The following is a 23335-nucleotide window of genomic DNA, read 5'->3' as shown; positions in this document are numbered from 1 at the left end:
TGTCTTTGACCAAAGAATGTTCATCTTTTAAGGATAATGCCGCCCTCGGATGGAAGTAGTTATTTTAGTAACTAGTATCCTCATGAAAATTGTTATACTTAAAAGTGACACATAAAAAATTATCAGTTCTTCAGCTCAAAATATCTGTAACTGGCTGTTTAACAACAACAATGACAACAACAACAAAAACAACAACAAATCTTGGACTTAAAGCCAATCATCTTGGATTCTACAACTCTTGGTCAGTTTCAATGATTATAAAGTACTTCAATCGAAGATTTCTAAGATAATAGGCTTCAATAGAAGATTTCTAAGATGTCTTTAATCTCTGGAAGTCTACTGATCTAAGATTGATGCACTAAGGAAAAAACATACTCAATATATCTTTAATAACTATTGAAAACAGGAAATAAATCTTAGAATAAAACTGATATATCTGAAACTATTTCTATGTCATCTGGGTTTACTTCCAGAAATATATTTGTAAACACTAGTCATTTGCAGGGAGCTTCATATCTCGTAGTAACAGCTCCTATATGTGAGATTTCAAATAAATGCCTAGCAACATAGGTGCTCAAGCCCTAGATAGAACTTAATTCATGGAAACACACAGCTAATGCTTGAATTCTCCCTATAATCTTCCTAATCTTCCTGTGCCACTCAGTCAGTTTTCAAGCCTACATTTTCACATCTCCTGTGATGAAGAATGCACTATCTTCCAAAACGGCTCATTTTAATTCTGGAGAGAGAGCTATATAGCATATACATACAATAATTTAAATAAATGTAAATATATATAATATGTAAATATATATCTATTTATGGTGCAAATAAATATGATTCTATAGGGTGACAGTCATATGTATATTTATGATGCAAATAAACATGATTCTATAGGGTGACATTCATACCTCTCTCAAATTATTTTATTTGGTGTGTGTTGAAGTGTAGTGATGATAATTTCTAATTTCAGTGGTGTGACTCAGCATCAAGATGAAAGACCACAGGTTTCTATGAGAAAAATACTTAATTTGTGAATCCTGCCACCCCCACTTCTTAGCTGTTAAAGATGAGCAATTTCTTAAACCTTCTAATTATTTGAAACCTGAGGTGTTTCATCTGTGAAATGTGTATAATAATTTTTATCTCATAGATTTGTAATAAGAATTAATTTAGATAATCACAAACAGTCTGCATGGCTATGACTGACATAATCCATAGGCTAATCCAGGCCCTCCAAGAAGCCTATGTCAACAGGAAATAACTAGATATTAAGAAAAATGTTTCTAAGAAAAATTGAGAAGGGATGAAGGGAAGCTGGGAGAGATGCCAGACAGTGACACAGGTATGTCCCTAGGTATAGTAGAGATAGAATGAAGGAAGGATGATTGGGTGCAAGCGATGGAGGAGAAATGCCGTTTTAAAGGAGTCTTATTATCCCTGCCATGCTCCATAATTGCCTGGAAGCAATGTGCATAAAGTAAGTTTTATGCAGTGTACATGTGATGAAGGGCTTTAGAACACAGCAGCTAGGGTTGTTGGCCAATTACTATCTCTGCAGGTGAAGAGCCTAGAGACAAATGTTATTGGTCACCATGCTCTATTCTCTTACCATGACACACATACTTCACACAGGTTCAGAGAGCATCTGTTTCATGGTTCTGTGGGCACTTTCTCCTAGGAAAGAATTCAGAAGAGGCAGGTTACTAGAGGAACTGCAGCTTGTAGCTATAGTTGATCGTAGGACCTCACCTGGTCCCTATCCTCCCCCTCTTCCGTATCCAGTCTGAATTCCCCTCACTATGATCTTGGCAGGTCATGGTGGCTAAACTGGTGATCTGATCAAATTCCTCATTCTTGGGGGTTTCACACATATTTCTCCCTGCCCCAACTGTGAGAAAGAAGTCCAACTTCTTCCTGATGCTCGATGTCAATTATCCTTGCCATTATGGTGACTCCTCTTTTGATCTCTTTGCATGAGTAATTCATAACTATTACTTTGATGGAGCCTTGTTGTGTTTTCCGGCAAGAGTCACTGGGAATGGAGCACAACATAGAAGTCTCTGGCAATATATATACTGCAACATGAAGAATGTCACCCATACTTTCAGAATCTTGTCTCCATGTTGGTGTTTAAGCTGTGTCTTGTTGCTTCTGGATGATGAGCTATGTGTGCTGGTGTGCTCCAACAAGTTTGTACCAGCTAGCATATTTTTAGAATATTTCTACTTGGATGAGACCATGTTAGTAGATTACAATTGGCATGGAGAGAGTGTTTACACCATGTCATGATACAAATATTACAAATTTGTCCTCCCCCAGGGAGAATGAGTTGTTACAAATTTATCAGCACTTCATGAAGCACAAAAGTACCTGGAATAACATCGTTTTGTTCAACATCACTTTGTTATAATATTGATAAGAAAAACAAATATAACAACACACAGTCAGGGCCACTGTCTGTGTGGAGCATGCAGGTTCTCCCCATGTCTGTGTGGGTTTCCTTCCATAATCAAAGATATGGAAGGTGAATTGGTGTGTCTACATGGTCCCCATCCAAGTGAGTGTGGGTGTGAGTGTGAGTGTGTCCTGCAAAGAGATGGTGTCCGGGTCAAGGTTGGTTCCCACCTTGTTCCCTGAGCTGCTGGGATAGGCTCCAGCCACCTGTGGCCCTAAACTGGAATAAGCAAATAAGTAATTATCTTACTTGCTTTTGTCACTTTTTCTTAAACGTATGTATAGCTCACATTTATTTCTAAGTTTAATATTAGAGGTGTTTTGGGTCTTTATTAGAAGTTTAGTTATGTTTTTGTAACCAGAAATATGCCCTAGGAACTTAACTCATGTTTATATCAAGTAGCTTATAGTAAAATTGGTTTCATTATACTTTGTTTCACTGAAAGTCAGTTTCCAGAACGTATTCATGATAGTAGGTGAGGACTTAACTATTTGTGATACTCTCATACATTCTTTATTGCAAAAGGCATACTCTGGTTGGGTGATATACTATGTGGGATTCTGTTTTTGTGAATAAAGCCTTTCAGAATTCCTATTGCTGGCTGAGGATCTGTTGGCAGGAAAAGCAACCATGCCCACAATAGGTATATACACCTAAAAATGGAAACCCAATGACACTTATGTGATAGAAGGAGCTCAGAGAGCCACCCTGCTATCAGATGAATAATACCATATAGGGGGATGAGTTATATTTTTAGGAATTGGAAAGAGAGGCAGCATTGTGTTCAGACTATCAATTTACATGTTAATGCCAAGAAAATGCATAGTATATTATACTATTTCAGATATAGCTCATCTGAAATATACTATTTCAGATATAGCACATCTTAAATGGTGCCAGCTTGCCTGTAAAAATTCTAATTGTCTTTATTTTGTTCATCTCAGCCATCTGTATCAACAAATCTAATAGTAATGAGGAAGTCCGTCGAGATTAGAACTCATTTGGTTATATGTTCTAAGTTGTATGGGCAAATGAACACCTAATTGCACTGTGGTCAATTTTGGTAGATTTCCATCATTTTGCAACCTACCAGAGTAATAATGTTATCCATTTCACCCTAAACCTGTAAAAAACAAACATTAAAAATAATAAAAAAAGGAAACTTCTAAATATAAAATGTGAAGTTATAGTTCCAAATCTATTTTTAAAATAAATTCTAACAATTAATTTAGAATTACATTTGATGACCTAATTTACCTGGACCCAGTTCTAAGTTGAGAATTATATTTCTAAATATAAATTTACCCAAAAATAACACTGATTAAGAAATAAATTCTAGAAATAACTTCACAGGTCAAATAACTTATTAAGGTGTTTAAACTAAACATCTGCATTGTTGTGCTTAGTGGAGGAAGGATTATTAAAAAAAAAAATAGATGCCAAAGAAAAAAATCAAATTAATTGGTAACAGCTTTGGAGAAAGTGCAAATTATGAAATAAATCATGTTTTGAGTAAATAAGAATTACTATTCTCACTGCATAGCAAATATATTACATGACTTAAGCTATTTATATTAGGATGCTTTATTTTGATACATATATGCTGTTAAAGGGAATAAAAACCATCCTTATCAGCAATGGAAAATCTTATAATCAGCAAACAAATAAATAAACTTCTATCAATCTGCGTACAAATGATAATTTTTAAAAATATTCCTTTATTTAATCACCAGTCAGACTAAATATTTTTTCAAGACTTATTTAGCACTTTTATTTATTTCTTAAATTTTTCGCTAGTATGTTTCTCATTTATCTGTTTTATTATTTTATTTCTCAATATGTATAAATTTTAATAAGCTATGTTAATCATATGTTGTAATTACTGAAAACGTTATCTCCTGGAGTTTGTCTTATAATTACTACATTGTTTTTGAGATAAATTAACTAAGGTAGTAGGCTGCTCTTAGGTCTTTTGCTCAAAGTTATTAAATTTATCTGACCACTTAATTTTGGAGTCCTTGAGTACTTTTTATTTCTTTGCCTGCACTTAACTTTTGGTATTTCTCGGAACCTTTATTATATGCTTTTCCAGAGGGGATATAAACTACATCGACTTCAAGCTGTGGCCAAGTGCTGATGACCCTTACTTTTATATTATCAGTCCGGCTATCTCCTATGCTCTAGCCAGATTCCTGCAAATTGCCATCTGGGTGTTCCCTACTCACTTCAAATGAAAGAAGTCCCAAATTATATCTGACAACATTTTCTACCCTCAGAAATGTGCTTGCCTAAAGTTAACAGAAATTACCATCCAATGTGATAGGCTTGAATTTGCTTGGTTTTAACTACATTCCTCTCCTCTCTACTCCTATGTCTTTTAAATCTACCATTTAATCTTCTTTCCATCTGACACTGCACTGGGTCAGGTGCCATTTTCTTTATCATAAGGAGCATGTTTTCTTTCCAATGCTTAAAAATTGTCTTTGAAAACGAAATAAGCGTATGGAAGTAGAAGGGTAGAATGTGGATATCAGACGCCAGGAAGGGGAAGGGGAAGGGAGGAGGCGGAGATGCTGGTTAAGGGATACGAAATAACAGCCAGATAGAAGGAATGAGTTCATGTGTTCTGCAGCACTGGGGATGAATACGGTTATCAATAACTTCTTGTGTATTTTCCACAAGCTTAGTAGAGAGGATTTTGAATGTTCACAACACAGGTAATAAATGTTTGAAGTAATCGGTATGCTCATTGCCATGATTCGATCATTATATATTTTATACATGTGTTGAAAGATCATTCTGCATTCCATAAATATGTACAATTAATATGTGCCAACAACAAAAAAATAAAATCATCTTTGTAAAGTTCCCATTCTAATCATTTTTTCAATTTATCAAATCAATTCTGAATTCTTTGTGAGAAAATGTAATTAAGACTAATTGTTAAATATGCAAAATAAGATATTGAGAAATATGTTCATTAATATTTGTTTTAGGATCACTCAAATATTTGAATTTTAGTAATAAAGTAAACCTGTATTTCTGTGTTTGGTAGCATAAACAAATTTCTTCTTAAGTTAAGTATTTTGATGGGGGCAGCAACATCACAAATGTTTTTGATAATATGACCTCACAATTAGGCTGATACTCTTATGTGTGGTTACATTTAAAATCAAGGATATTTATAACCCTTGTGCTACTAGACAGTCATTCCAGATTCCTGACAGAAATCAGCAGATGATAATAAACAGTCAGACCTTGACATTATTAAATGATACATGAGACAGTTATGCTAATTTAGCCTTTGACTTATCCATCATTTACCATCCAAAAGTCTCTTTTGAAGTAAAATTGCAGTTCTATTACTTTAAAAATGTGGCTGTGCACATATTTTTTCATTAAAAAGACATTAACTTTTCAGAAAAATCACTAGAAAATTTAATCTCTATTTGATTCTGGAGTTCAAGGATAAATAAAACATGAACTGTATATTTTACGTCAATTAATTTTACAAATCACCCTTCACGAAGATTTTAAGAAAAATGATTACCATTTATTTTATTTATAATATGTGAAGAAAGCCTATCTTTTTTATATTATCATAGTATATTTGTTTTATGTTGAATTTTGTAGCAATTGGAAATAGTCGTGGATTTTAAAGACAGTAATGCTAGTTATCATTGCAATAGTAAGGATAAAAGTTGGACAGTGGGACATTTTTTAAGCTATTCTATACTAAATTTGTGGTGTTGGGGGACTGATTCTGTTTTGCTTTATACAGGTGATTAAAGCAGTAGAGGAAGGCTATCGTCTGCCAAGCCCCATGGATTGTCCTGCTGCTCTCTACCAATTAATGCTGGATTGCTGGCAGAAAGACCGAAATAGCAGGCCCAAGTTTGATGAAATAGTCAACATGTTGGACAAGCTGATACGTAACCCAAGTAGTTTGAAGACACTGGTTAATGCATCATGCAGGTACAAGGCCAGATCCAAATGATTTTCCAGAAAGTAGCTAATACAGATTGATGTCACAAATATTTTATCAATTAAATCATTCTTGTATAGACATTACTCTATGAATCTATATGACACTAATTTATTTGGATATATTTTTTTCATGTTACTCTCTTACAGTGAAGAAATATGTTACTAAATTATACTTAAAATCACCTATACCTAATCTAATAGTATAAAATGCCAGGTTTCAGTAAAATGAACTGTAGCCATGTTCAGTTAACATTAAAATAAATAAATAAATAAATAAATAGATAAATAAATAAATAAATAAAAACTTAAATGTGTGTATTTTCATGCACTTTGGAGGATAGGTGAGGATGAGGAATATAAGATCATAACATAAGAAAAAGCCAATTAAGCACTGATATATTTTAAACCTGAGATATCTAACAATAATTACTCTGATTTCTTTAGAATATATTTTAGTGTTCATATTTTAGAAACATTGACAATTTTAGGGACCCTTTTGCTCTTATCCAGTTGCAGACAGATTTTTGGTTAATTATTTAGTGTGTAGTTTGAATGAGATTTAAAACTGATAAAGGAGTAATCTCGTGGAGAAAATTTATGTGAGTAAATGAGCATATTTTTTACTTTTCTGAATAGCACATGAATGCATTTAAATAATGTTTCATATTTGTAAAGCATGCCTTTTTCTTTATCTGAAAAACAGAATTATCTTCTCAAAAAATAAATCAGTTTGATTCTGTACTAGAAAATTTACCAGATTGTTATTTTCACTATGATTGAGGCAGTTGTCTATTTTTACAAGAAAGTGTTATGTTAGTAACTAAATTGGCTGCCTATTAGCATGCACTAAATGAGAAACAATGTGTTAATAAAGTTAGAAAAGTTCTATGATTCTGACATAACATTTGTTTACTAGATGAAAAGTCATTTTAAATACAAATGATGAATGAATTTTCAAACTCTGTTCAAGCATCATTAACTTCCTGTGGTAACAAATGGAGAATGTATCTTCTTAGCAGTTATTCCGTATGTTTTTCCCTAAATATCTGCTTTTCAATTGCTTATTGTCACATAAAATACTAAGACTTTCTCTCATCTACCTGTTTGAATTATATTACATTGTCAGAAATGGACATATGAAAGGAGTAAATACTTAATGTTCTAAATTATTTAATTTAGATAGGCATCATTATTATAGCTTGAGAGCATTTAAAATTTTCTAAATAATTTTATTTCATTATATGCAATATAAAGGATTCAGCTTTCTAGGTTTTGTTTAAACAGGTTTTGTTTTAAGACCAAATTTACCGCTCACTGCCTTTCCTTTATTCAATCTTCTGCATATCCTGACTCTAGAAATTGTTAGTTCCTGGTCCATTGTCTCGCCCTTTTTCCATCCCTACTTATGTCACAAGATTTGATGACTTCAGTAACCATGTAGATGATATTCCAGTATCTCTAAATGTCTTGAATTTTTCTCCTTCAATGATTTTATTCTCAAGTCTACCTTGTACTCTCCTTTCCATGCTGATATTCTAGACCTTGCTATTATCAAAATGGCAATTCTTTCATCATTTCAACTTCAAGATCTTACTCTCCAACTGTTTCTTTCTGCAGTTCTCTAACAATTCATGCCTAATGGCTAAAAATCACTATAACGTATTCGTTTATTCATCCAACATCTATTTACCTTTATACTCTGTGTCATGCTGTGGGCTAGGTGCCAAGGATACAACATTAAGCAAATAGACCTAAGTATTTGCCTTTATGAAGCCAATGCACTGTTGGGAGAGAGACGCTGAACAAAATAAAAATTTCAAAACCAATTGTGTGTTTGGTTTTGGAGTGGAGAGTGAGAGTTACATTCAAGATGAATACTAGAAGGTTAGATTGATAGTGCAGGTGAGATATGATGATATCTTGAAATAAGGTGGTATTAATATTGAATGGGAGAGAAGTGGTTGGCTGTACAATACATTGGAAGTTGAATAGATGGTATGCACAATGATAGGTTTTGAGAAAAATAAGGACAGAGAAGAGGTGGACTGTCGCATCATACTATAATGGGGAGGACTTCAGGAGCACACAGATGTGTAGAAGATGAGAAGTGTGGTCTTGGACCTGGGGCCGTATTTCTCTGAGAAATATGGAGGCACAAAATAGGCATATGGATACAGAAGAATCTTAGTCTGGAAATAAAAATATTTAAAAAGCAGATACTTTTTAAAGACATGAAAGTGAGTAAAATTATCTATAGTGGAGTCATAGCCTAAGTAGAAAAATATAGGGCCATGTCCTGGCTCCCTTCGAGTTTTAAAGTCAGGAAAACAACAACAACAACAAAAGACTAGCAGGCAAAGGAGATTGAGGAGAATCCAGCAGCGCACACACACACGCGCGCACACACACACGCACAGAATTGTGATTTAAACAGTGTTGAGACAGAGTAGGATTTCAAGAGTGAGGTGGGAGGTGGTAGTGGTGTTGGCTGAATGTTTCCAAGAGGTCAGTCCTTTTGTACTTTGGAAAATGCTCACAGATTTTGGCAAAAGAGAGATCTTTGCCCATCTCAACTAGAGTACTTTTTATAAAATTGGTTTTGAAGAAACTACATGCAAGTGTAAATGGAATGTGAGAAAGTGGAGAGAACCTAAGTAGAGAGAAAAGTATTTGTGTTCTTTTTCTTATAGTTGCAATTTACTTAAGTAAATTTCACATGTAAATGATGTAAATTTACCTGATGGGTATGTAAATTATTTTTAATATTTAGTTCCCTTTTGTCATTTTTTCTGATTATTTCCTTAAGATACATTTCTAAAAGTCATCATCATCATTATATCATTATTATTATTGGCAAAAGAGTGTGAATGTAGTGTCATTAAAAGTGTCTATTGATTTAGTTGATTCTATTAAGTTTTGTTTTGTATTTGGGGTTACATTTTGTTTTTCATGTTCTACCACTCCTAGGTGAATTAAGAAGCACTCTATTTAAGAGTATAAAATAAAGAAAAAATAGTTCCTTAACTTCCAGATAAATTTACTTAAATGAGCGTAAGTTCCTCTAGCACGTCTATAATCGATTGGCTTTGAACAAATTATCCCACATTTCTATAGTGGGTAGCATTTTTCTTATCTTCATAAACAAAGAGTAGTATATCTAAATCACTACATGGCAAGTTTTTAGTAGAAAGATTTTTAGAGGAATATTATGTTTACAGGAAAATTGAGTGGAAAGTGCAGAGATCTCCCACGTACCCGTTACGCTACACATTATGTAGCCTTCCCCCACCCTATTACCAGCATCAACCACCAGAATGATACATTTACTACCATTGATGAATCTGTTTTTCCACATAATTATCAGCCAAGGCCCATAGTTTACATTAGAGTTCACTGTTGGTGTTGTACGTTTTACAGATTTAGACAAATCTGTCCACCATTATACCATTATACAGAGTGGTTTTATTATCCTAAAAATTCTCTGGGTTCATCTATTAGTACTCAATAAAATTTTTAGCTATTGTGTTGTCTTACGTAAAATTTACTTATTAGTAAGTCCTCATGTTAAGTCATCATTAATTATGGACAAAATAATCTCAGTAAACTGATTTTGTGTTCTCCTGTATTTTAAATTATTTTCTTCCATGTTAGCATTTACGTATTTCTCCTCTATAAATATACTTACAGACTCAAAGATCCATTGAATATAAGTTAACATTATAGTAAACTTTGTTATGAAAGAATTAAATTGTTACTATTAATATTTATGTTTTATGTGTTTTAGAGTATCTAATTTATTGGCAGAACATAGCCCACTAGGATCTGGGGCCTACAGATCAGTAGGTGAATGGCTAGAGGCAATCAAGATGGGCCGGTATACAGAGATTTTCATGGAAAATGGATACAGTTCAATGGACGCTGTGGCTCAGGTGACCTTGGAGTGAGTAATTTTTCTGATAATTTTTACATAATTGCTGGGGCAAGAAAAGTTGTTCAAAAACCAATTTGGATGAGGTCAAGGGAAATCAGTTAACCTTTGTGAATGTGTGGCAGCTCTCAAAGAAGCCTCATCATCTTTAGCCTGTATTGTTAACAACTGCATGGTTAATGCTACGTGTGCCCGGTATCTTTGCTTGTTTGCTTCAAATAAATAACATTGGCATACTTGAATAATTGGAATAACAGCTCCTTGGCAAAATACTGGTGTTTTGTGTTGTGGAAAAGATGTTTTCTTGACAAGTTTTTTTATACTGGTATCTATGTTATATGAATGTAAATACCAAACAAAATTAACTGTAAGCACAATTGGTGTGGTTAGTCCTACATGAGGACCAAACATATTTGTACATTTCGGCTCTCTACGATGAATACCAAGGTAACAACAGCTTAAACAAAGCTTCCCTGGCAGGATCTCATTTAATTTCTAAGTGGTGCACCTTACATTCTTGCAATCTAAGGATGTATCAGATCCTGCCTCTGATTTGTTATTTGGTACAATCTCAGTGGAACCAATTGTGCCGTTTTCTGTTTGCACGTTTAAGATAAAATTTATCAAATCTTATTAAATAAAAATCACTAAAGTTAAATATTAAATTCTTTAAGGTTGTAAGTTGTTTGTATTTTATTATATACTCTGTACATGTGGTTGTTTTAGCCTAATTGTTATTTGTGAATAACTGTCTTTATGGTGGTTCCATCTAGATTACATTAACATTAATGTTTTAGCCTGTGAATACAATGATAACTTACTTCAAATTACCTGCCAATTCAAAGGTTAAAATATTGTAAGGTTTAGAAAATGGTAGAGTATTGTGAAGCACTAAACCATAGTTATTTCATTTCGACACATGATATGAACATTGAGTAGTTCTCATTCACCATCTCTATTATTCTGGCATTCTTTGATTCATTGAATTCACTGCTCCTCCCCACAAAAGGTAACAGGGTACAACCATTTATCACCAATTAATTTCTCATTCTCAGCATTCTCTTTCTTCATACCGATAACTAAAAGGACCTGAAACCAGCCACTCAGCTTGCTTTCTTAATTTACTGAATCTCATTCTCATGGTCCGCCAAATCATATCTACTTGATGACACATATGCTTTGTCCATTATTTCTTTGGACACTCAAGGAACTCATTTGTGCTATATTTAAAGTAGTATACTGAAAAATTTGCTGATAATTTAAAACTATTTTTACATGATTGCTATTTAATTTTTCAGTAAAAATGGTCATTTTAATTTATTAAAGTCATTTGTCATTTTATATTAAAATGATATTGTAGGTATTTCTTCTACCCAATGTCAGATTACTTGTAAATATATAATAAAATGATTTGCATTAAACAATGTCTCCTTTTTATTAAAATAGCACATTTTCTGTACATAGATACATCTACTACATTTTTGCTTCTTCCTTCAAAAAATAGTTATAATCACAAATTATACTTTTTGCATTAGTTACTTGTGTTTTACTTATATCTTTGGGGTCCCAAAATACTATAAATATGTCGAATATTTTAGCATTATAGTTTCACATTTTTCTTATTCCTTTTTTTTTTCTGTTTCTTTCCTATCTGCTCCTCTATCCCCAAATGCTCTTTAGTTTTTATTTTCTTTCAAGCACTAATAACCTCTTATGTCTTATCATAATGATTCTTCTCCAGCTTATTTCTTCTTGCTGTATTGCCTTTATTCAAACATTTTGTCTTTTAATTCATTTACTCTGCCCAGAAGAGTAAAGTTACATTGGGAGACTTACCAGCATTTTCCCATTCAGAAAGTATTGGTCTCACCGTGGTAACTGCTCCAAATTCTCAGGGGTCATAATCATTAATACATTTCTTACCAGGAATTGGGCCCACAGATCCTAACTCCAAGAAAGCTGTTTTTTTGGGGAGAGTCCAGGCACTTTAAATTTAACTGCATGCCCCCTTGTTTTCTCTGCTTTCAACTATATGTTTTTCAACTCTAAAAACATTTATCAAAACATTAAGTCACTCAAGTAATCAGTTACTTGTTTGGTCAAAAAATTTTTTTAAAAAAGTTCATCTGTTCATTTTGCCTACTCTCTTCCAAAAAAAAAGTCAGTCATTGCTAAGGACTAATGGCAAAGGAGATGGGATTATCAGCAAAAGAAAAAGATCAGTTCTCAAAACACCTTGATACTGATTTTTCACACATAGTGTTTACCCCATATTAATTTTATGAAGGTTGTATAATAAAATAATAAAATATAATTTTTAGAGTTATTGTCAAAAGATAATAGAAGTTGAGAATGGAAGAATACATTCATAGCTGTTGTAAATACTTAGGAAAAATGTGAAAATCAATTCATATAAAGCAAATAGTCCAACTGCCATATTTAAAAACTACATTGTAATTTGTGACATCAAATTTGTTTTCAAAGTGGGCTTAGAAGAAAGCAATAAATATACAATTTTCAGAACTACATACTTTTGTTAAAAATCTCCATCACTTCACTTGTATATGGATTGTTGCCAGTACGTGCATGTATAGCTAAATATTGAAAGGTAATGAAGAAATTAGAGGTCTTAGAGTCAAAGCATATTCATGAAAATGGCTTTCAATCTTAGATGTGTTTGTCTGCTACTCTTTGTGCCTAAACCTTGCTATTCTGTGTTCAGTATTCATATGAAAACAATTGTGGCAGTAATGGTGCAAACTATCTCATCTTGTATAAGTGCAGTGGATGATTGTCGATAGGGATAATTGTGAGCGTGAGGTGAGTTGAAAATTGAATCCAAACATTTCAGTTAAGGACAGAATCACAGCTACTTTTTAAACTTCTTTTCAGCTCAGTACTGTCAACCTTTGGTTATTCAGAAAAGGAGCAAAATCCAATAAATTTAAATATTACACCAATTGTATGTCAGCTGAAGAGGTTCCTGTTATCAGCAGTTACTGGAATACAGTCTTAAACTAATAAAATGAAAGTTTTCAAAATCCAGAGCCAAAATCTTTACAGATTAATACAAATAGATTTATTCAGTTATCAATAAGTCATTACGCATGATTTATTAAACACTTAAAGTACACATAGGAGTACCTACTGTCCTCTGTATTCTAGCCTCACAATGTCTCATCCATTGAGAACCATTAACAGACCATGGTTAGATCTCTTCTTGCCAGATGTAATATATCTATCTTGTACAATATCTATATCATTGATTGCTAGGGTTCTGCAAAGTTAACAAAAAGAAAAGGACAAACATACAACTGCATGATAAAACTCTGACAAAAGCAATAAATATTGAAGTTTAGGGAATATTCATTAATCTGTCTTCTCCCTTCTCCTATTCAGCCAATGTTGGTTGGGGCTAAGTACCAGTGATATGGCTGATATGGCTAAAAGGCGTGTAAAGTAGAAGGGAGAAGAATGAGCAAGAGAATGAATCATCTGTAAATAGATTAATTTAAGCCTGAATAATTAAGAGTTGATTCTAACATCAACTATATACTTTTGGTTATTCTATTTTCATTCTGCCATTTTCGCATCATTAATATCAGTGTTTTTCCATTGTTTAATACTATTGAATAATGTTTGGAAAAAATACTGAAATGTAAACCCGACAATGACAGTTCATAACATTTGGAGCTTTTCTAAAAGTAATCAATTTTGTCAACAAAATCCAAACTATCTTTTATGTAACAATGCCAGTCTCATCATGTTTAGATTCATAAGCCTTTATCAAAATGTAATTCGGTATCGCTAGAATTGATCTTCAGTATTACTTAAGATTATACATGATCATGATAAAATTTGTGTAATACTTATAATGGGAACACACTTAAGACATTGTGTAGCTATAACATTTTCTACTTAGAAAAATGAAATTTAAAAATGCATATCTTGTACCATTTCCAAATTATTTTTCAAAAATTATTGTATATAGGGTAGCGATATCATTATTTTTATTTCCATGAAATTTATGTAATTCATGCTAAGTTGAGCATTTAATATGTGATTTAGGCAGTAAAATGGGAATTATTGGAAATAAAAAATGTGAGATTTAACTACTTAAAAGAAACTACCTTAAAGTATTTAGCAATATTTGAACAGTTATTTAACCTTTAAACATCTAATACGGTGTTAATTCTCATCTGTAGTGTTATTAACAGATATTAAGATGCATTTCAAAGAAACTACTTAGTTGCTGAGAACAATTTTAACTTGCGTAAATAATCTTATCTCTCCACGTTTTCACTGCAAATCACATTGTATAAAGGTATATGTACGTTGCATGCATTATTATAGTTATCCTGTCCTCTAAATTTCTGCACCTTAGTTTGACAGTTTTTCAAATAACACGTCAGATTTAGAGAAAAACAACAGAATGTCATGAGAGAAGACATTATTTATTCAGTATGCAAAATTCAGTGTTTTGTTTCTATAATTCTATTTCTCCCCTGGGGAGATAGGGTTTAGGATGAGATGAAAAGGAAAGACAGAGAAGTAAAAAGAAGAGGAGAAAGTGCCCTTTGACATTCATCTCAAGGGATAATCAGATAATAAATTGTTCTTGAAATAAAATTTTGTCCTTAGTTCACTGTTAAAATTCAAACAAATTTAACTTGAAATCTGTAAGTATGAAATGTTCTGACAAAATAAAAATTTTAATTTTCTATAAACACAAACGATACCCACATTTATTAATCAAATAAAATTCCTCACAATTCTTTAGTATGATATAGTTATCATGAAAAATTTAAACTGCCAAAACATTGAGCGAGCTACAGTCTTTCTTGTTCCCAAGTCATATCCAGAAGATGAAATTATGTTGTTATCTAATGTACAGCAAGTTAAGACACTAGAAATAAAAATAAGTTACTAGTGATTTGATATCCTTTAGACAAAACCAAGATTTGGAATATGGAAACACATACACACTTCAAATTTAAATTTTGTGATTGTATGTATAAATTCCATGTTTGAAGGAGAACTTATAAATTCTTTCAAGTCATTCAGAATAAACAGTAGTGGTTATTTTCAAAGGCTCATTCCTAATAATTCCTAATAATTAGCATAGCAATCATGAATTACGCATTTTAAGCCTATATATTATTACAACCTTATTTCCAAATCTGGATTCATTAGTATTTCTTATGCCTTTATAAAACATATGATAAAACACATGTTTTAAAACTTTGTTTCTAGTCCTAATTAAATTGTCCAGCAGAGACGGTTTTCAGGTTAAGAAAAAATGTTCATCCTTTTTCTCTTGGCTGTGATCCAGTTTGCTAGTGAACACCCATGAGTACCCAAATCTACGTAATTTTTTATCATTAATAATTTACTTGTGGAAATGTGAGAATATTAGTGCATAACAGAAACTACCGTGGTCATATTTGGTGACCATAGCCTCAGGCAAAGTATGTGTTTCGTTCCCTTCATTAGATATTTTCTTTTAGAATTTTGAATATTTAAAATTACATTTACAGAGTTCTCATTTTACAGATGAATAAATTATTGCATATAGTTTGAAGTGCTGTACTCAAAATCATCTCTTAGAATTATGATGAATCAAAAGTATAGACTTGGGTGTTAGGTACTTGATATTAGCCCTAACTTGATTATGCATTTGGCTGTGTTATATAGCTAAGTAATTCAAAATATCTAAGCCTTTGTTTCTTCATCCATAAAAGGAAATTTAAAAATCTGTATCATACAGTTATTGATATCTCTAGCATACAGGACATATGTCTATTAAGTGTCACAAATATATATGTGTCTAAATTGGTGTGTGAATATGGTTATAAAATGTCACCAATTTATATGTGTGGAAAAAAACATATATATATATATATATATATGATTCTCAACCAGGGGAGATTTTGCCACTCAGGGTAAATTGTCAATGACAATTTGTCTTGTCAAAATGAAGGCCTGGTCGTGGTGCAGTGCTTCTGGTATATAGTGGGCAGAGGCCAAGGATGTAGCCGAATATTCTACAATGCATGAGACAGCACCTCTACAACAAAGAATTATCCAGCCTATAACGTTAACAGGTTCAAGGCTGAGAAACTCTGGTTTAGTTGAAAAGAGACAAGATTAAACTCGTGTCTCTTATATTCCTCGTTTGATCTGTAATTAGCTACTTTGTAGTCTATTCCATTATTAATAATAATGATTTTGTTTCAAAGCTAATTTTACTAATTTGTAAGTTTCCCTGAGGATTATCTTCCATGCCATCTCTACTGCTATTATTATTTTTATGTTCCAATCTGGTATCTTTTAGTTGTAATAATTTTTAAGCTTACTGTTGAATATTCACATTCTAAAAATCAAGTATGTTTCTATCACAAATATCAATAGCATTTTTTTTTTTGGTGGGGGTAGCTACTTGCCATTTCCTAAAACTCTCATAACAAATAAAGAAACCATAAAGGGAAAAGAAAACTAAAATATTATTTTCAAAAAAATATTTCCAATACTAGTATGCACAGAGCCTTGGCATCCTTTAATTTCTATTCTCTGATAATTACGAGTTTTCGTTGAATTCAAAGAACAATTAAAACTATTCAGTTTCTACCTGTAATGATTCTAATGTCTAATGCAATTAATTCAATAGAACTCTAAGAAAATCTGAAATTAAAACACACACTGAATGGAAAAAGGTTCCACTTTTCACATAATGTGTTCAATGAGGTAATTACCTAGAGAAATCTAACATGGCAAACATCTTTGTCATTTAGGATTTTGAATTTTTGATGCTTATTTTTTCATGTAATTAATGCTTATCATTTGCCAAACATACCTGACAAATACATACTTTAGGGGAATAGCATTCCTCAATATCCTGTAAAAGAATGTTGAAAAACCATGGCTACTTGTCTTGAGCTCCATAATATGTTGTTAGTTTAGAAATCTAAATATTTGTAATTTTATTTTGAATAATAAGCATGTTGAAAAAAATGCACAGAAGTATCTTGATTGAAAAGTGTTCTGAAAGCGTGTAATCTTCAGCATGCTGTAAATGCCAGGAGAGCTTGGATATTGTTTGATTTCAAAAAAAAACAAAGTTCTGGTACTTTTAGTATAAAGTAAAAAACAAAAACAAAAACAAAAAACATAAAACATTGTTATAAAAGCAGTGTAGTGGTGATTATCTCCAAAAGATATCTATTATATAAAATGACTGTATAGAATGAGTCGTTTTATGACTTTGGTTTTCAACTGCTTAGCTATAAAATATTGAAAGTCTATTTTAAGCTTCTCTTAGCAAAAAAAGTGCTAATGCATATTGTAGAGCTGGAGTTTCAAAACTTTTCAGTGAAATTGTACCTGTTAACTCTTTATTGGTAACAATGTGCAAATTTGTGTTATCACCACTCTGCACCACTAAAATAGTGATGTCCACAAATGAGAGCAAATATGTATTATATCATTCCTCATTATAAATATTTTTTGACTACTAACAGATTTTGGAGGTATAATTTTAGAGCCTAACCTTTAAAAATTAGACTCTGTATGTCTGAATTAGGACTGTAATCTAACTAGTGTCTGCACTGTTTGCCCCTTTGCCAACATGAAATATTGAGGTGTGCTGCAAGTTGAATCAATACATCCAATGTGTGCTTTCTTCATGCAGGGATTTGAGACGGCTTGGAGTGACTCTTGTCGGTCACCAGAAGAAGATCATGAACAGCCTTCAAGAAATGAAGGTGCAGCTGGTAAATGGAATGGTGCCATTGTAACTTCATGTAAATGTCACTTCTTCAAGTGAATGATTCTGCACTTTGTAAACAGTCCTGAGATTTATTTTAACAAAAAAAGGGGGAAAAGGGAAAACATTGATTTCTAAACCTTAGAAAATATTTGCCTCGGCCACAGAATTTGTAATCATGGTTTTTACTAAAATCTCCAGTTCTTGGTCCTTAGTCTTCATTTTTCATGAAGCAAACATATCTTGCATTAAAAGGGACATGAGGATAAATGTCATCTTAAGTTACAACAACAGAATCCTTCCCACTACTTCTACAAAATTTTGTACCTGAAATACATAAATATATAGCACTTTTATAGACTGAATTAAGGCAACCCCTTTCAAAACTTCCAGGGATCTACTTGAAAGGAAATGTTTTATAGCCATTTGTGAGCTAACAAAAGCTACAGTTTACTGAAGTTTGCTTCAAGTCTTAATTGTCTACGAAAGTGTATTGAAGAGCAATATGATTAGATTATTTCTTGATAGATATCTTCTTTTGTAATTTTAAAATGCTGTTACACAGCGTTAAGTTATAGAAACTAGTGTAAAAACATGTTGCTTCATCAAGAAAAAGTACAATACAGGGTGTATATTTATTTTTTGTGTTATAAAATTTACTTTTAGTTGCTCTTCTAGAGATTATTAAGTAATAAATGTGTATATACTGTATAATTTACAATATACCCAGGAACTGATTTAAGACGGAGTTGTGTGTGTGTTTGCTTGCACATGTGTGTGTTACCATTCTGCTTGCATTTCTAATAGTGTTTTAATTTTAGCAACATAAAGGAGCAAGTGTTCCAGAATGTAATATGAATAGGAGAAATAGGGAAGCAGTAAAACAAAATTTAACACAAGCTTGTGTCTCTTTTCCTCTCATGTGTCCAAAAACTAATCTCTTTATTCACTAAAAGGAAATGTGTATAAGACTAAATCCCCTTTGGCTTTTTAAAAACACTTTGTGATATCAGTGACAATGCAGTTCTTGTAGCCATTAATCTTGTACCCCTGTAAGAAATTTCACCTTTCTGAGTCCTAAAAAGTATCTTGTCAAGCAAAGTTGACACCGAAGGGCACATTTTCAGCAGGATGTAGAAGGATTTAACTGTGCAGGCTTCTGTTAATGTTGTTAAATCCAGGCACATAGCATGAAGCATCACCCTTAAGTGTTAATCCTTTGTAACCATTCCCATTTTGACTCAGTTCTAGGAATTTTGACTCTAAGGCAGCAATGGACTTATGACAAATATATACATATATATGTACACACACATAAATATATATATATATATGCTTCTTTCCCTTCAGAACTTTATTTCAAGAATTGACAAGTTTTATTTGTGATGTATGTTTATTCATTTGTTAATTTCATTTTATATTCAGTTACATAGCATTGAGTTTATTTTAATGAAACAATCCAAGGTATTATGTAATTAGACTTATTAAGGAATAAAACATATCTTCTATATATGCTCTATATACAACACATGATGAAGACTTATATTGGTGATACAAATTATGCAGTGTATTAGAAATTGTACAAAATTGAGCTCCTGAGATAACCAACATTTTGGTATTATTACACTTAATAAAAATTATGGAATGTCATGTGATTATTCAAAAAGCAGAGCATTTAAATAAAATACAGCCTACTCATGATTATCAATGTTATTAGTACAGTAGATCAGAGAAGCCTGGATTAATGGAATTTCTCAGAAATACAGTCACATTATATTAATGACATTCTGTTTTCCAAGCACTTGTTTTACTTGAATGTTAGCATATATAAGAATAAATTTTTGGGAAATAACTCCTCCCTATTCTGCCCACCTTTTACTTAAGCAGTAAAGGACCTCTTTTCTAAAGAACCAGGAAGCATCAAAACAACAACAAAAATCTAAACAATTTTCAAATGATATGTTCAGTTCTCATTATAATAAGGGCTATATACCATGGGTCCACACAAACTGTGCTGCAAACATATAATCTATTAGTTTAGCGAAATGTCCAGAGATGTGAATTTAATATTTTCTTGATAAAATCATAAATAGGCATCACCATTATTAAAGATGCATTTGTTCATTTCAATAAACAGAAAATTAATGAAACAAATTACTTTTGTACAAAATAAATGGAGATTGTGTTGCACTTTATTGAATTTTATAGAAATATTCAAATCTAAGTGATAAAGTAACAATTGAGAAACTTCAAAATGAAAGCCTTATTGATTCAAAAGGAAAATTACCATATCCTTTAGGGCTGATGAATTTGCCACAATTGCTTAGACATAACAAAGATATTTTCTACATTGTTTTCCAACTTTATATGCTGAAAGATAATTGTGAGGTCAGGGTGGAGTATATCTAAATGACTAGAACTTTAAGTTACAATATAGATTTTCTCTTTTTAACAAAAGAAGAATATAAATTAATTTGGATCAAATTTATTTGTCTTCTTTGCAATCTTGGTGATCATTTTGGAAAGTAAATTGAAAGGAAATTTAAATAGCCACATAGTTTTCTTTTGCATCTCAATTTGGTTGAGAATTTCTAAGGAAGGTTAATATGACTTTAGAATGAATAAAGAGACAGTCAAACAAAAAGTACTTTCCTAAAAAAGAGGAAAGCGTGTCTTTCTAAAATATTTGTTTTCTATTTTATATGTCACCAATTGGAAAATGCCAATCTCATCTTCAAATGTGAGAAAGGGAACAAGGAGAGGAGCAACTCTAGTAAAATGTAATGAGGCCATAATCCAAGGCAAAGTTTAACAAATCTTGATTGTGCGATTTCTTATTCTGTTGCTTCATTTTGTCACCCACCAGACTACCAAAAATAAAGCACAGACATGACAATTTTAGTACATACAATAGATTTTGCAAATAATACATAATGATATTATAACTGCCAGTAGCAACATCTTAAGGGACATTACTCTTTCACAGTATTGGCCTTTGAAAAATCGGTACAGGGAGTAATTTTCAACAGACATTGATACTTGAAGTTACTCAGTTACTACTTTGACCAATCATAATTTGTTTCTAATCTTGTCATTTGCTCATGTATATTATTAATATAATCAGTTGCTCTTTTCATAATGTATTATTTCTATGTAAAAATGTGAAGATTTTGATTTTCCCATTTTTTTAAAATTATAATGTGCATGATCTTTCATTTCTTGCATTTTAATTACCAAGTCAGTATTCTAAGGTTGTAAGATTACTGTAAAAATTATATTCCAATATTTTGTCTAAACTTAAGTGTGGCCAGCATTACTGGTTTCAGAGTTGCCTAAACAGTACAGAATACCCTTAATTCAGTTTGTAAAAGAGTTTTGACCAGTGTGAAAAAGTGAAGACACAGTTTCATGGTTCAAGTTCAAAATGGAAAATTAGTATCTTTTGAGTACTTATGTGTTTGCATGTCTGCTACTTAATCTCTATCTGAAAGTAAAATATTTTTAACACCATTATTTATGCCATGTAAAGTGGGCTCTCAGAAGCACAAGCACAGATATTTACCTTTGGAAGACATTTTTGGCTATAAAGGTGCATTGAATGACAAACACTATTTGAGTCAGGTGTTAGAAATTTACCAGATGTATTATATTACATAGTAGAATAAGGTCCTTTTCTCATTTTGTTCTTCCTAAAAATAAGAAAAAAAAGAAAGATAAGTGTGATAGTAAACTGTCTTTTACTAACGTCCTGCCAGATGTTTAACTTCAAAGTAAGTAAAAAGTAGATACAATATGATGATCCTGATGATGATGATGATGAATAACTTGAATCAAAATGCTAGCTTTATTTGACATTAATAAGTAGAATAAGTCATCATTTTTTCAACTCTGTAGTACAGCTGGTTTCATTGAATAATTTTCTCTGTTATGCTGTTAATTATATAATAGTGTATCAAAAGAGAAATAGATAAGAACTTTCTTTTTCTTTCTTATTAATTTATGAAGAAATCTTTTCACACACAAATGATTGAATGTTCTTGTTCAGAATGACCACATAATCATTGCTTAGAAGCAGACACCAATTATTTAAAAGAAAAAAAGTCTGTTTATAATAATCAGAATCAAATGTTGTTTGTTTCTTCTAAACCTTAATGGGGAAAATTGAATGTGGCAAAATGTCATGTTTATTCGGGCTGAGAACTGTATTAACAGTAGAAGTTTCAGGGGTCAGCATATCTATGGCTCTTTAGGCTGCTGTAGTTTTATAGTCAATTATTAAAAAGTATGTAAATTGCATTTATAAAAGTCTGATAATACTTACACTCAGTCATTTGTTAGTATTTTTATCAAAATCTCTTAGTTTCAGTCATGTCAGAAGCAGCTCTATAGCATATCTTACTCTGTGATATACATCAGGTTATCTCAAGTCCCTGCCTCACAGTTAATTTAAAGAAGGATTAGGATTTCTGTATTTTTTCTCATTTGAACCTTTAAGTGCATTTGGTTTGTGTACATGTTTTTTGTAGTGTAAGATATGAAATTTTATATTTTTTCAGAAAATAAAAAAACCATTTGAATACAGTTACATCCAATTGTCATGCTTGACCCTCTCCAGAGAGATTAAACTTACAGCCTTTGTGTAATGATTTCAGTTACTTCTAATAAAAATGTTTCAACTGATTATGCTAAATATTTTAAAGGCCATCAGCATCCATTTTCTTCAAAAACATACTCATGAGCCTGCATTTAAATAATTTTTGCATATGGAGATAGACACTGAGATTGTAGAACAGGTGCATTACCATGTGAAAATCTAATTAGAAGTTGATTAGTGACAGTGTAATATATTATTTGGAAAAAACAGAAAACTATGCACACTATCTTGGAAACAAACAAACAAAAAGAGACTTTCACTGAGCAGCATCAGACCAAGACTTTCTCATCACCATACATGTGCTTACGGCAAAGAGCGGAAGAGTTTCATTGTCACAGGAAGAGGTGTCATTTAATACAAACACCTCCCACTTTTTGTGTAAGTGTTGTATCATACTGGTCTCTTTTTGTAAAAAGCATAGCAAACAATTCACTGTATTCAAGGAAATAAATATTTGTAGTTGTTTGCATTTATATCACAATATGTGACATCACCATGCCTATGGAAATAATCCACAACTCCTTTGCATATGTATAAAAAACTACT

General features: G+C 32.0%; 1 protein-coding gene across 4 annotated transcripts in view; it reads left to right on the top strand.

The window, feature by feature from the left end:
* EPHA5 (EPH receptor A5) overlaps nt 1-22720 on the top strand; it is a 378406-nt gene extending 355686 nt beyond the window's left edge. For all 4 annotated transcript variants that reach the window (XM_011993927.1, XM_011993925.1, XM_011993926.1 and 1 more), the window contains 3 exons: nt 6240-6433; nt 10230-10385; nt 18061-22720. In XM_011993927.1, coding sequence (XP_011849317.1) covers nt 6240-6433; nt 10230-10385; nt 18061-18166 — 456 coding nt within the window. In that variant the 3' untranslated portion in view covers nt 18167-22720. The remainder of the gene's footprint in view (nt 1-6239; nt 6434-10229; nt 10386-18060) is intronic.
* Nucleotides 22721-23335: the final 615 nt, after the last annotated feature.

The sequence above is a fragment of the Mandrillus leucophaeus genome, unplaced genomic scaffold (genome assembly GCF_000951045.1).
Source record: "Mandrillus leucophaeus isolate KB7577 unplaced genomic scaffold, Mleu.le_1.0 Scaffold437, whole genome shotgun sequence".
In the NCBI taxonomy this organism is placed as follows: domain Eukaryota; kingdom Metazoa; phylum Chordata; class Mammalia; order Primates; family Cercopithecidae; genus Mandrillus; species Mandrillus leucophaeus.
This window is presented reverse-complemented; position numbering and strand designations above follow the sequence as displayed.